At 38.1% G+C, this 12,096-nt stretch overlaps 1 protein-coding gene across 3 annotated transcripts in view; it reads right to left on the bottom strand.

The window, feature by feature from the left end:
* The window catches only part of slc4a11 (solute carrier family 4 member 11), a 105,263-nt gene extending 96,546 nt beyond the window's left edge, over positions 1-8,717 (bottom strand). For all 3 annotated transcript variants that reach the window (XR_005609413.1, XR_005609414.1, XM_031750953.2), the window contains exon 1: positions 8,488-8,717. Coding sequence is in view for 1 of the 3 variants with exons in the window: in XM_031750953.2 (XP_031606813.1) it covers positions 8,488-8,548 (61 nt within the window). In the remaining 2 variants the exon portion in view is untranslated. The remainder of the gene's footprint in view (positions 1-8,487) is intronic.
* Positions 8,718-12,096: the final 3,379 nt, after the last annotated feature.

Genomic DNA, 12,096 nt, shown 5'->3' on the forward strand with positions numbered 1-12,096 from the left:
TGGCCAAGGGCCGCAGACATGGACAATAACAAATTGTGTCTGTTTTGAAACTACAGACAGACACACAAAGATATTCAAACAAAATAAATGCTCTATCATGTGCGTGCATTCTGACTAGGATTCCAGCCAAGGTAAATCAATTTCTAACACTTATCTTCAACATCGACAGTTCAAATGTTAACCTGGCTGGTGCACGCCTTAGTGTTAGCTGTTTAACTATTAGCAGTTACCCTGTAGCCACGCGAGTTGTATATTGAAATTACCATTATGTTAAAAACTTTATTTTAAAAATAGACACGCCTCTTTGTCAAGTTAAGAGACGTGTAGTATTGAAAATAGCATTAGGTATCCAGCATTTTTATGGGTATCGATGCTGAGCGTGAAATTCTAATATGGTGACAACCCTGCTCCAAACTTAAACAATCATACTGTACAATACATTAATTATAGTTTTACAACTGTTTACAACTATTTATTAATACTCACAATTGTATATCTAAAATCTGTATAGTTTTCATATTTTTAACCATTATATATATATATATATATATATATATATATATATATATATATATATATATATATATATATATATATATATATATATATATATATATATATATATATATATAAAACCTGTTCATAGCCTGTACATACTTATAGTTATGGTATATTCATAACATACCGTCGTACCGTGTACATTGTAACATACCTATAATAGATCCATATCTGTAATATATCTATATTATTGCTAAAGCACTTTCTGGATGGATGCAAACTGCATTTTCTTGCCTTGTACTTGTGACATGTGCAATGACAATAAAGTTGAATTCTATTCTGGTCTATTCTAAATTAAATCTTGACATAGACTAAAAAACACAGTGGGCACCCATCCCATGGGTTTCATATAAACAACACCTTCTATTGATAATAGCGCAGGGCAATATGGCCAAAAATATTTATCACAATATATATTTGAAAATTTGCAAAAATGACATAACTGACGATATAATTGACGCAAGACAAAATACTTTACTCCACAACTTTATTAGTGCAAAAAAACCCCCATCAATGTATTTTCACTTAAACAAGCAGCTGTTTTTTTATGTGCACTAAAGTTATATAAAAATGTAACAGTGCAAATGCAAATTCCTTGCCGACAGTTTAACCAAAAGACATTTCCAGTGGAAATTGGCCGACATATACTGAGCATAACCATGTATAATATCCACAAAACTTAAAAAGAGGTTATGCACACACAATTCGGTGATATTATGTTGTAGCACAGTACATATCACTCCGCGAGGCTCCTGACTATGGTCACCGTAATGCTCCGACAAGTGGTGCGGCTTCGTAGCTTACCAAAGTCGTACTAAAACATTTTTGACAGATTTTTGAGCGCCGTGTACCACATAAAATCGGTTCGGTAATAACGACGGCCCACTTGCATGCTCTACCAAAAATTGTGCTTTAGTGTGTATCTGACGGACGAAAGCCAAACCAGTTCCACACCACTGAAGTTGCACCATTTTTACAAACCAATTCTGGTTCATCCAACGATCCGCTTTCACCCTTCTCATTCTCCATCGCCGCCATGCTTTTTCCGCCATGTGTGTATGAAAACATGTGCGTTTTACCCATATTCTATCGCGATATTTCATTTTCCTATCATTGCCTAACATTATACCGGTATTACTGTGAACGGTATGATATGGCCCAGCCCTAATTGATAATATTTTTAGTGAGCTTATACAAGAATTATGTTTCTGCAATAGCCACATAATGTTTGTTATAGCAACATGTCTGGTAAGACTGTGCTGAATTTGGCAAAAGAGCTAAAAATGTCAGCGGTATAACTAAGTCATTTTGTAACAAATTTTTAATTTTTTATTAACCAATCTGCCAACAGATTTCTTTTACTTTTAAAATGTATAAAATGTCCAAAAAATAGTAAATAATATTTATCCTACTTCGCCGGAATTCAAACAAATGATTAATTATCAAAATTACTGATATTTTCTGCAATTATACTCATGTTCATCACTATACATGTGATGACCAAATTATATTTCCAAAATCATTAAGTAGCAGCTGTAGTTGAGTGTTTAAGTGGTCCAGACTGTTGAAATCATGTGGAAAGCAGTTTCATCCATGTCCTGTTGTATGTTTGCTTACGTTTTAGAAACATAGTTAACTACAGTATATTTACGATCATACTTTTTTAAAAATTTATTTGCTATGCTGGAAGTTCTGTCAATCAGCAGTCCATTTCCAAACATTTCACTTATTAAATAATTGTCTAATATATAAAATAAATATTTTACCTTGTTCCACATATGCCCAGCCCCTCCCTTCTTGGTAATCTATTGGTGGATATGTATACTGGATGTATATAATTGGTTTCTATGTTTTTTTCTCTACTAGAAACATTTTTTCCACACAAACGTCTACACTGCAATATATTTTATGATGAGCCTAATGAAGGCTACAGCCTGAAACACACTGGTCATGTAATCAAGTTGTTCTTCAGAAGCATTGCTAAAGTTTCAACCTCTTAACATACAGAGATATAAAAGACAGGAGTTTTTCCTTCACAGACAAGTTCGGTAGCATAGTGACTGTCAGATGATACTACAATTTATCCTTATCACATGATATTTAAGGCTGTATAAGGAGGTTTCAACTGGCACAGCTGGCCCGTGCTCCAGTGTGGCTCCAATCATGCATCTATGAACAAACCTACAGTGCCTGGAACTCACTGAACAAACACGGTTACCTGTTACAGCTAAACAATTATGGCTATTCCTTTGACATTACATGTAGTATAAACCATTAAAATAATAACTAATGAAAACAACAAGGATGAACTAGTTGTTGATCACTATAATTTCTCAGTCACAGCTTTCATAGACTCCTGATGTCCTTCATGCAGTTACGTATTTATAGCCTAAACATTTTAAACAAGTCTATATCAATTTAACCCCCACATAATGATGTGCCTAATTAACCTGGCAAATAAAGGGCTTCTAAAGGCAGCTGAGGGAGCTGGAAGTTAACTGACTGTCCACACTTACTGAGGTGATTGATTAATAGCTTCACCAGGAGCTACTTGATTCCAGTGCAGTTCTGCCAGACAGCAGCTAATGAATGTCACTTAACAAACAATTAACACTGTTGACCAAATTCCTGCGCGTCCATGAATACACCACTGACCCAATTTGAAGTCAGAATAAAGAGGGAGAAAGGGTTTTGGCCCTCAGATAATAGTTCAAATAATGTTTGTTACTTTATATTTTTAGAGAGAAAATATTAAATTCTGCATCCATCCAAGGACATTAATAGTTACTGACTAATATTCAGCTGTTAGTTTTGAAAATACGTTTTTAATATAGTTCAGAATATTTACAAAAAGCAAACAGTATTTTACATCTTTCCTAAATCAGACATCTATGTGACAGTGAAGGGAACTAAAATGTAAGTCTAATAACATGGTATATACAGTCTTTAAAGAATTTTGTTAAGAAAAAGGATAAATGCTTCCTCCTGGCTAATTCAATGAATTAAATACAAAAATAAAGAAAATTTATCACATAGATAAAAACTGCCATAAAGCTGTCCTGCTCCTAGAAGCCTAGAATAACCACAGCTGTTTAAGATTATCAGAAGAGACAAGCAGCCATGAAAGTAAAAGAACTGACAAGGGGGCATGTATAAAGCTGTTAATCTTGTTTCAATACAATATTGCGCTGGAAAACCTTGAGTACTGGGATGAATATCGATGTTACTTTGACACGTACCACCCACGTACACATTGTGGCAAAATAAGCACACTCCAGCAGCCCCATGAAAATACAACGCCTCTTCTCTGCAGGACAATGATTCCTGCTCCAAACTCTCCACATCGCAGTCTGATCAAGCAACCACCAAATGCAATGCAACAAGCCTGATGAACAGGGGACCCACCCCACAGCCCAAACAATCCACCGCCAAGGCCCAGGAAAACCAGACACCTTCATGCATGCCCCCAACGATTAAAATTGTTTTAGCAGCATAACAAGTATTAGGCATGGGGTATTGGCAGTATATTCAACCACAAAACACCAATATTCAGTGAACACTACACTTTTTTTCCTCTTAATGTGACCTGTACTGTACTAACAGGGTTATGTGTGTATTCTCAGAGCAGGTCAACATGTAGAGCATGGTGTTAACAGCATCAGAGAGAGAGGCTCAGATCCCACTGGAAACAAAACAACATGTATGCACTCTCAAGTCCGGGAGGAGCTCAGAGAGAAAGTGCCAGCCAGATAGCATTAAAAAAAAGTGGTAATCCTGATAAAAACAGACCGTTACACAATGCAGACTGCATGATGTGGGGGGAAAAATGCTTGTTTGGGGAAATTCAAGGTCAAACCAATGTCTTTTTGGTTTTTTTTTTAAAATAAGGCTTTGAACTTAGAGGTTTCTGAACTATAAAGCTTCTGTTTTTCAATAGCCAATTAATATTACAAGATAAGGCAAAGGAGGGTTCAAAAGGCTAATTGTGTGTCTTTCTGTGAATTGTTCCATTTACAAGCTCCTTGATTTTATGATGTAAGAACTGCAGTACTAAAAGAAGACCTCAAATTCAACATACTGCAAAGCCTACACATAGAAAACCAGTTTTTATCTGTCCCCGTTTATATTATTATTATCATCATTATGGTTAATTTTCACATGGTGATTATTTAACATGATTACTAATTAAAAGTTGCCTTTAGCAGTTATTTTTCTGCTGTCATTAGCTGGCCTAATGGTTGTAATTTTTATCTAAAAATGTATTAATAAAAAAAAAAAAAAAAAAAAAAAAAAAAAAAAAAAAAAAAAAAAAAAAAAGGGCGACTGGCTTGCAGAGGAAACCCAGCATAACAAACCTGGAGCAAAAAGTCATGAACTCAAGCTAGGCAGTCAAACCTGTATTCTCTGTCAGTATGTGAACCACTGTGGCTGTTTTGACAGATTGCATGTGTTTCCTCCTTTACATGTAAAAGGCTTGGTACACTTGAAATGAGCACACTCAGCATTTGCTGCAGTTAAGCATAATCACTCTTAAACAGCCATCATGCAAACTCTCAAAGAGAGAGATCTCTCTGGCGAACAGGAAACCGATTATGCATCACTGACAAATTTGCAAATCAGAAACAAAAATGTGCAAAGATGTGCAAGATTACATTCATGAAACAGTAATAAATATGAATTGTATGCTGTAATTTCTCCAGTGTCAGGGCTAGAACCAGAAATCTTTTTAATACTCCACGATGAGAGGGTCAAAGACCCAGCCACTGGATGCACAGATCTACCAATCAAACTTTTTTTTTTTTTACAGCTCTGACTGACCGATTCACACCACTTTTAAATTAATAGGATTTATTTCTCTGTCTGAGGAAGACACTGGGCGTTTGAAGCCAGAGTATCCACACAGAACCCATGTAAGCGCGAGAACACACAAACACACAGGAAGAGCCCATCCTGCCAGTGGATTTAAATCCTGCTGTGACGCACCAGTTCGAACAACCACCACCATGTCGGTTTGACGTAAAAAGGAAACCTACTTAAACAACCCTTATTTCTACCAGCATCTTTGCAGTTGCAGAAATAAATTGCTTTCTTTTTCTTGGCCCAAAAAGTTGGTTCTGTCTATCTGGACTTTTAGTGTTTTCAGTGGAAGAAATGTCTCCAGTCTCAGCTGCAGGTTTCCCCAACCTTATAAACAGTATATTTGCATAATGACTGAAACTAGCAACACTGACGAACAATGGGCTGTGAGGTCAGTTTCTGGATTATTTATATGCAAATTATCATTACCATGAGTACCAGTTACACAGAGTTGGGGAACGGCTGCAATCACAGCACTGTAAGATGGCGAAAGATGTATCCTTAGGCCCCCTACTCAATTTAGGGATGGCCTCTTTGACTCCCCGCTCAAACCAGCGGGGCTAAGAGTGGTCCTTTTTTTGAGTTTGGGGTCATCCTGTAACCTCTTACAAACTACTTCAACTGCTTCAGTGGCTGGAACACAAGTGAAGAGGGATGTAACATCGTACAAAACCATTGTTTCATCTGCCTCCATAATGACATCTCTCACCTTCTCAACAAAATCCAAAGTGTTCTGGATGTGGTGTTTAGAGCTGCCTACCAACGGGTTGAGGATCGTAGCCAGAAACCTTGAGATGTTATAGGTGACAAAGTTGATCATGCAGATTTAGGTATACAGATTTGTCTTAAAGGTACACCCTGTTTATGTATTTTTGATCATCATCAGTGGTAGTTGATCAATGGTCAAGAAAACCTCCATATTAGTGATCAAGAAACTGACCTCACAGCATATTGTTCATCAGTGGTGCTAGTTTCAGTCATTATGTCTACAGTTCATTAGGTTGGGGAAAACTTGCATTCAGCTGCGACCGAAGTCCCTCAGATGAAAATGCTACGTCCAGATGTCAGGATCAAACGGATATACAAACCAGTCAGATAGATGTATCCCTACGTAGATAAAGGAACTACTCGAGAGACCACAATGTACCTAGGTATACCTAGGTAATGCTTGGACTGAGTACAAGAAACCTACAACTTAACACTGCATAGATAGATTGCTTGCTACTATTCAAGGGTAACAGGACGCTGATAACCATCACCAGGAACACAATGCGGCTGTGAAGGAAAAGTCCAAGGCCACTGCAGAAGCCACATCAAGGGAAGCATTACCTGTACAGAGTGCATTGTCCACAATGCTGTTCATGGTTCACAGCCATCATTGTTCAATCTCAAAAGGTAAGTGACCATCAACCACCTCATAAACAAGATGGAATAGTTTATGAAACTCCACTGATAAAAATAAAAAAATAACACCGATTTAAAATAATTTCCTCGAAACCCTTTTCTAATCACACGCATGTTTATCTGCAATGCTTACGTTTCTCCACTGTATCAAAATGGCAACAATTTAACTCAAATTTAATTCTGAAAAAGAGGACAAGTTCACAAAGTAGCATAGCAACAAAGAGAGGAAGGAGGGCAGCACGGTACAGTCATACTGTCAGTTTCCCCTGACAGTATGACTGAGGGTCACGCAGACAACTCTGTGGATCTTGAAAGCCACAACAAGGATGCTCTGGGTTATGTCCAAGTCTGAAGCACCACATTTGGACTCTTCCACTGAAAGCTCCTACCCATGCACAAGTTTAAGAGGTACTACAACAGAGCAATATCTGCTGGGAGTGGTGCACAAGTACATGAGAAAATGAGCATGGAGGTTGAAAATCAGCCAAATTTAAAGCAGGTTAGGTCAATTTTTAATTCATGATGTTTCACCTAGTACAAATATGATGTCTAGCTGTATGCCAGGAGTTAACAAGACATCCACTCATTGATCCATTTCACCAGGATCAATGGCTAGAAGATTGGAATGTCATTCAAACTGGATATATCCAGTGGATGGTGGCAAAGAGAGGGAAGATGATAAGAGCTCCAAATAGACAAGCTGCCGCTGGCCAACGACACATAGTGATGATTGGAAAAGAGCAGAAGATTAGATGGATAGGGAAAGAGGAGCATGACAAGGTTGCAATAACAGGGGCACAAGTGGAATACACATCACAATTTAAGATCAAAGTTGTAACAAAAGCTAACTAACTACATCTGAGAACCCTGTCTGAAAGAACATAGCCTTGGGAACATCTAAAGTGTCTAAAATCCTCTAACTCCCTTAAGATCAGATGCTCTGCTGGAGGATGGAGGATCAGAGCTTGAGAAAAAACATAATACCTCTCACATGGTGTTATAATTTTAAAAAGAATTTAAAAATCAGTGAATGACTCTAAAATGTACCTAAATCATCTTATCAGTGTGCTTCACCACTGAACTTGCTTAAAATCTTAATGATGTAGAAGGTGAGGGTGATTCTGCTATTCTATATTCTTGAAGATTGAATGAGTTAAATATCAGTGCTTTATGGCTGCAGACATAAGACACCATATTTCGCTGTTTGTTAGACTTAAAGCTGCTTGTTTGCACGTGTTTTGGCACCAATGACAGTACTCGCCTTGCTTGTGTGTTCAGCATGTACTCCATCCATTTATAATGAGTTCTGCTGAGAAGTGAGGAAGCCAATTCTATCCACACATATAATAATTTCCTCCCCCCCCCCCCCCTTAGCCTAAATCATGTCTTACAATGACAGTACAGGTAGTTGTTATGACTCATTTAGTTGAAACAATTATTATTGTTAATCATACACACTTGTCAGGACTGAAGCCAAAACATATTACCGAGTGTTTTTAAGATGAAGACTTGTACCACACTCTTTAAGTTGGCCATCCGCTTGCCTTGTTTAACTGCATGACAAGTGACTAAAATAAGAAATACAGTTCTTATATAAGGTGAACTGTCACGACAGGTCACCTGTGAGGGAAAGCATTAGCAAAAAAGTTTTATTTTTCCACATCTTACCTTTAGTAAAACGATTTAATGACGCCGCCCTCACCTTCCCATCGTCCTTAACAGTTTTCATAATGTTCCCGGTCTCCAGAAAATGTCGAGAATATATTCTTTTCTTCTTCCTCCTCTTTTTTAAATAAAGAAACCGAGCAATAACGAAAGGTTTGACTTTGTTTTCTCCGGTCGCTACATTTAAAGAACTAGAGAAAGTGTCTCATCAATTAATTAACGGTGGTCGTCAGGTGCTGATGACCGCACGCGCGCGCCGAGTGCCTGAACACCGGCCCCGCCCACCGCTCGCGCTGCTGTGCAGACTGTCACATAACAGTATCCAGAGCGGGAACAAGCTGACTGGCTACAGTGTTCCAATTTACTGAAACCAGTCATTGAATGCGACACCTGCTGCCCCCTGATACAGGCAATTTTAGATTTTCTACTGTGTTTAGATTACACAGCAGAAAAATGACAACTGCCTGATGTAAAACCTCTTATCATTTTTACTGATTGACAGTTTGTTTGTTTTTTAACTAAATTATAAATAGAAAATAAGCAGCGGGAGGGGGGGGCGTACTGAATATTATTAGCGTTTTTGTATCACAAACAGTCTAATTATGTATTATTTTATATTTAAAAATAGCAAGCCAGAGAGCAGAAATACAGAAAACTTCCTTGAAAATCATCTACTTCGTAAAAGAGTAGGTAATGATTACTTACTGACCCTTATTACTCTTACTAAATAGTTACATTTTATTTATATAGCACCAAAGCACAACAACAGTCCCCTCGTGGTGGTTTATACTGTAAAGTAGAGACCCTACAGAGAGAAAGCCCCCAAAAAACAACAATCCACATACCATCTAGGTCATGCTTCTGGTAGCGTTTGCATGCATGGCATTCTGTCTGTAAACACCATAGCTTGAAAACTTTTGAATAATAAAACTCTGGGCTCACATCCACCAAGGTCTTCAAGGTCAACCTAATGATTTGTTGGTGAAAACTGACAATAAGTCTTATAATTTAGAAACTATGATTCTTTCAGGTGTGGTCTGTGTTATTAACATATGGAAACTACCATTTAAAATATGTCACATTTGACCTATGACTTCTGACCTTGAAATCAACATTACTTTGATTTCAAGGTCAAAGTAATATTAAGGTTATTTAGAGTTCCTTACATGACTTTGGTAATCTGACCTCTACTTCAAGGTCAAATAATCCATGTCCAGGTATTGACAAATCAGTACCTCTGATCCATTATCTACTTCTACATAATGTTTGTGTAATCAAAGTAAATATCTGTCATGTTGCCCTAATCTGATTTTTACCGCACTAGAAAATTCTTAAAGTAGGCTTAAGAAGAGCAAAGAAAACAAAATGAATATATAGAAAATTCAGTATTATTCCCTTAAAAGTAAATAACTCCCAGAGAGTGAGCTGCCTTGGCAGAGGTTTATGCTCTCTGAGTTCTTCTTGTTCCGTGCTGTTATACGCTGGACTTTGGTTAATTATATAACCTACAGAACTGATTTGCCCCTGGTATTTGTATCAGTAGCTTACCATAGCTTCTATGGTATTATCACAGAAGGGCTTATTGCCCATTGACGCGTTTTTTTTTTTCAAACTAGACATTATTACAACAAAATTGGAATACATAACTGACCCATTATTAATATTATTTTTAGAAGCCAGCTGTCCAGATTATGTGGTTTTTACACCACATTCACCAGCTGTTAAAATGCAAAATTGCTATCAGCTGAGTACTCTGAGTTCTTAGCTGCGGCTGGTAAGTTATGTTGCTCTGCAAAGTTTTTTAATTATTTCCTGTCAAGACCCCTCAGGTAGATGTGCTATATAAAGCACTTATTAGAACACATTCACAAAGGTGAACATACCAGAGACCCTATGTGATCAAGCGTTTGTTTGAACATCATAATACACCCTTTCTTGGGTTTGCAATAGAAACTAAAACCCTAAGTTAGAAATTGTTTTTGACATAATGGACTCAGGTTTTCACTCCGCCTGCCACATCACCACAGCCTTGCCACAACTATTACTAAATCGGTCTTTTAGAGTATAAAAATAGCATAAAAGAGAGGTCTCTTGTCCACGTGGGATTTATAGCAACTGATTTTTGTCTTCACCCCCTGCGGGGTGCAACACTCTCACTCGTTCTTCATCTTCTGAAACAGAACACGTGTCGAAAGCTACATGTGGAATAACTAGAAAGACAACTGAGCACATTGCCGTGACTGGCACCGAGTTAGTTATAGAATTGATTATTGAGGGCTTCCGCAGTTTCTTAGATCACGTAACAGCAAAGGCTAACATTTGTTTGATATGTTTGAAGAATACAAACCCAGTCAGTCCCTTAGATCTCATCGTAACAGCTTTTTTTGCCTCCAGTCATAACCGAGCTGCACACACACCCACGACCCCCCAATGCGGTACCATAACTTTCAAGTCAAATTTGTGTTTCTTTTATTCCCCTGCTTTTGTGTTATTTGATCCACTACATTTCTTATGGCGTTTATTTCTCCATGTATGTGTGTGGGGGTTTTTTTTGGTTATAATTTCAAATTTCAGTATTATCACAGGGACCATTTGGGGCTTTCAAAGTTCTGTGTGGTGGAAACTGTCATTGATCTCGAAACAGTACCTACGGGGAGGTCTGTATCAGCTGGAATAAAGTTTTAGATGTTAATTAATGCCCATTTGGACTGAAAGCACACAGTTTATTACACTGCAGAAGAATCACACACAAACCTCCTGCACCCAAACGCGAGTGGGATACATCTCTTCTTTTCCAGCCTGTGGTGATTTCCTTCATTTCTCTGCTGCGTCAAACATCTCTCCCACCAGTGCGCCTCACCTCTCTCTGAGGTGGAGAGAAACCCCCACCGCACCCAATCCCGCTCCTCCACTCTCCCTAATAAGCCAGGAAGAGATTCCTTGGCAAACAGCTGTTCCAGATGGCATTATTACTCTGCACTTTCCCAGTCATCTGGCCCGGGATCCAGCACTGGCAGAGGTGGCGGTCCCTTTGCTGTGCCTGAGCATCAATATCAACACCAACATATGGCAGTGTTATATAACACTGTATCTGCTGGGTGATATGTTTCTGTGATAATCCAACAAGTTCTCTTTCTTTCTTTCTTTTTATTTCTGTGGCAGGTTCAATCGCCGTTCAAGGACCACTTCCCTTTTCTGCAGTGTTTATGTACGCAGACGAAACACACTGAAGATGACAGAGTGTTGTGTTGAAAGTAAAAGGTGAGAAAACCTCGATGCTCTCAGCTCCCTTGGCATGAAAACAGCCTGAAGCCTATACTTGAAAAGCACAAAATTGGTTTAGCTCAAAAGTTCAAAGCGTCCATGATGTATATACCAGATGATACGCGGACTGCGCTTTTATTAAAACGCATGGCAGGCTGACTCTTGCTGCTGCATCCTTTTCTTTAGTTCAATTTACCCCTTCACTCATCTTTATCTCCACCATGTTTTTGATAGCGTTGGGGTGTGTGCGTGCCACTGAACATGATAGCTCGAAAAGTTTTGAATGTGTTCTCATAAAACTTTGTAGGGGTGTAGAGTAGGGTCATGTCAACAACCCATTAACATTTG

The sequence above is a fragment of the Oreochromis aureus genome, linkage group 19 (assembly GCF_013358895.1).
Source record: "Oreochromis aureus strain Israel breed Guangdong linkage group 19, ZZ_aureus, whole genome shotgun sequence".
NCBI classification, from domain to species: domain Eukaryota; kingdom Metazoa; phylum Chordata; class Actinopteri; order Cichliformes; family Cichlidae; genus Oreochromis; species Oreochromis aureus.